Raw genomic sequence first — 3,578 nt, forward strand, 5'->3', positions numbered from 1 at the left:
TTTTCGTTTTTAATTTCCACCCTTAACATGGGCAAAATGCAAAAAGAGAGCAACATGATTTCTATAACATTTAATGTAAAGACTAAATAATCAAATGCAAATTTTGCCCAGACATGATCACCCGAGAGTCCTTGTGCAGGGGTGCAGGTATCCCTTTCAATTTCAATGATTTCAGGAGCGTTTAATGTGGGAGCAGGTTCGCACACCAAAAGAGACAGTAGGTCAGGCACAAAGAGTCATGTTGTTACTTTTTTTGACCAGCAGATGGCAGCGGAAGAAACGCATAGAAAACATATTGCTCTCAATGTGCATGGTGCCCATGTTCAGGTTGGAAATTAAAAAAGAAAACATCACATAAGACAAGTCTCATTGGCATTTTTAAAAAGAAGAATTCATGGAGAATGAAGAAAAAACAAAAACAAAATCTGTGTACAATCCCATAAGGGGTTCTGGAGCTCTGAAAATGACACCCAAAATGATTTGTCAGACTTGTGAGGTCTTCTTTTCAAACACTGATGGGGTTTCCTTTCTATTTATAGCTTTTTATGAGAGTGTTCCTACTTGTCTCCACAAGGGAAAAAAATCAAGAGGCTATGTTGGGCACAAATATGTCTTCTGAAGGCCTAAACAGAGCACAGCCAAAAACTCCAGTACAATTTGTATCATCTTTGAGGGAATGCTATGACAATGCAGGATCATACAGACCAAAACTGACAGTTTAGCAACAAACTATTCCTGTCTATGTACCAGCATGCCAAATGTGAGCTTCCTACATGGTTTAGTTATTGAGCTAGGGGCTTGTGAACTTTGACAAAAAAAAGATTGTGAACAAAATGGGCACCCCCCTCCCCCAGTAAAATTGGCTGTAACACGGAGAGTATACATCTTACATTCAAATACATTTACAGTGTTTCTCTTAAGTACCATGGGTACACTTGGTAATATTTTCAGAATTTTTTGAGACCTAAGTGCGCGGGCACTTGTTGATTTGGCGTGGAATGACCCTAATGTAAAGTTATTCCCAAATGGTATGCGCATCTTCACTTATTGAATTTCAGGTCAATGTAGACACAACTACACTACATGAATTGGGATGCATGTTGAAGTTCAGAAACATTCTTTTTTTTTAAAGATTTTTTTTTTTTACTTTATTGACAAGATAGTATGAGAGGTGGACAGGAAGCGAATGGGGAGAAAGACGGGGAGGGGCCGGAAAGCGACCCCGGGCCGAAAATCGAACCCGGGTCGGCCGCATGTCAGACGAGGCAGGGCCAAGTTCAGAGTCATTCTAACATTAAGCATGTTTACCATATCTCAGCATTTATACAACTTTGTATATGACAGGGTTAACATGGAGGGAAAGCTAGGATCTTACATACAACTTAATTTAGTAACAAATTACATGTTTTATTGATTGCGTGTTTAATTCATATGCTGTAAATATATTAAATTACCCATGTTCATCCTCTAACCAAATTGTTTGAGAAGAAGACCATGTTAAATTTTAATGAAATGCCGAAACTGAAATCTAAAGTGATCTGTAGACAAGTCATGTCTGGGCTCGACTTGATCAAGCATTGACCACATTGTCAATGCCTCATTCTAAATGCCAATGTGTTTATTGAAGTGGATAAAGGAGGAAGATGAGAGGAGAGGAGAGGAGAGAAGAGAAGAGAAGAGAAGAGAAGAGAAGAGAAGAGAAGAGAAGAGAAGAGAAGAGAAGAGAAGAGAAGAGAAGAGAAGAGAAAGAGGGAAGGGCAGAGAGCGGGGGCGACAGGGAGAGAAAAGGATGAGAAGCAAAATGAGAGAAAGGAAAATAAAATGCTCAAGTCCTGTAGGCAGAATGTAAGCAGAAAGGTAATGAACACACCGTCTCTGAACACACAGACAACTACAGTATGGTATGCAATGCAAGACAAAACTGCAATGTAAGACATTCACAAGCAGTGCAACACACCTAGCTGAATGCGTGCGCGCGCACACACAAAAACACACACACACACACACACACACACTGTACTGAATGGAGTGAGACTGCATCGAAACAGACAAAAAGTCATCCCTATTCCACTGGATGTGTAATTTCCTTCTTGAAAAACTGAAAGAAAATGGGAATAGTAGCGTGATTGAGGCATTGACAAACAGAACTTAGTTACCAGAACAACGCACACACGCACAAGCACGCACACACACAGGCAAATGCAAATATGCAGATGCAAATCAACATACAAATATGCAATATGCACACATTCATATTGTCAACACACATCTTCGAACACACACACACACACACACACACACACACACACACACACACACACACACACACACACACACACACACACGGCTATGCTCCCCTCTGCCGGTGCTGAAAGGTGGGTTGTGTGAGCGGGTGTGATGAAAGTGGTGCTTGATTCCTCCCTGGCTGGCAGGAAAACAGGAAATGTTTTTTTGCAGAGAGAGAGAGAGAGGGCAAGAGAGAGAGAGAGACTCCTGCAGTCTACTGGCCAATACACACACACACACACAGACACACACACACACACACACACACACACACACACACACACACACACACACACACACACACACACACACACACACACACACACACACACACACACACACACTTACACCTCAAAAACAAGCCTTTGGCAGCACGCACGCACGCACGCACGCACGCACGCACGCACGCACGCACGCACGCACGCACGCACGCACGCACGCACACACGCACGCACACACGCACGCACACACGCACACACACACAACCCACCAAAGCAGTGAAGGGAAATGTAATGTTCTACCAGATACTCATTGAACACACAAATTTGAAAATGACCAAAATTCTTTGTCTTGACTTCGAAATCTAAGTAGTGGACGCGGCACTATTATTGCGTCAGCATTTTGGCATGAGGTTGGTGCCCATTAAAAAAGAAAGAATGGTTCCAGTTTTTGCACGTGCTCACAAAAAAGGTCAGAAAGGATGTGGTCAGAGGCAGACCATCATGGCAACGAATGTGGTAAATAAAAAAAATCCATGGAAGGCCACCCGTGTGTGTGTGTGTGTGTGTGTGTGTGTGTGTGTGTGTGTGTGTGTGTGTGTGTGTGTGTGTGTGTGTGTGTGTGTGTGTGTGTGTGTGTGTGTGTGTGTGTGTGTGTGTGTGTGAGTGTTAGACAGTGTGGTAGTTCTGACACAGACACAAACAAAGACACAACCTCCACTCCCTCTCAGCGTCCCCAAGGGGAGGAAGAGGACTGTGGACGCTGAGCCGCACACACACGCACACGGTTGAGCCGTGTCGGGAGGGTGGAGATGGAGATGGGATGAGACTGCAGCATCACGCCAGCTGTGCATTCACACACACACACACACACACACACACACACACACACACACACACACACACACACACACACACACACACACACACACACACACACACACACACACACACACACACACACACACACACACACACACACACGAGGGTGTGTACTTTCCTCTATGCTCAGTACGCATCTTTGATGCCTACATAAACGTATACACTTGCTGACTTACGCACACATTCACTCGC

At 43.8% G+C, this 3,578-nt stretch overlaps 1 protein-coding gene across 1 annotated transcript in view; it reads right to left on the reverse strand.

Moving 5' to 3' along the window:
• mgat5 (alpha-1,6-mannosylglycoprotein 6-beta-N-acetylglucosaminyltransferase) overlaps positions 1-3,342 on the reverse strand; it is a 183,579-nt gene extending 180,237 nt beyond the window's left edge. The window contains exon 1 of the mRNA XM_063212631.1: positions 3,289-3,342. Within this exon, the coding sequence (XP_063068701.1) occupies positions 3,289-3,342 (54 nt within the window). The remainder of the gene's footprint in view (positions 1-3,288) is intronic.
• Positions 3,343-3,578: the final 236 nt, after the last annotated feature.

Source organism: Engraulis encrasicolus, chromosome 12 (assembly GCF_034702125.1).
Source record: "Engraulis encrasicolus isolate BLACKSEA-1 chromosome 12, IST_EnEncr_1.0, whole genome shotgun sequence".
In the NCBI taxonomy this organism is placed as follows: Eukaryota; Metazoa; Chordata; class Actinopteri; order Clupeiformes; family Engraulidae; genus Engraulis; species Engraulis encrasicolus.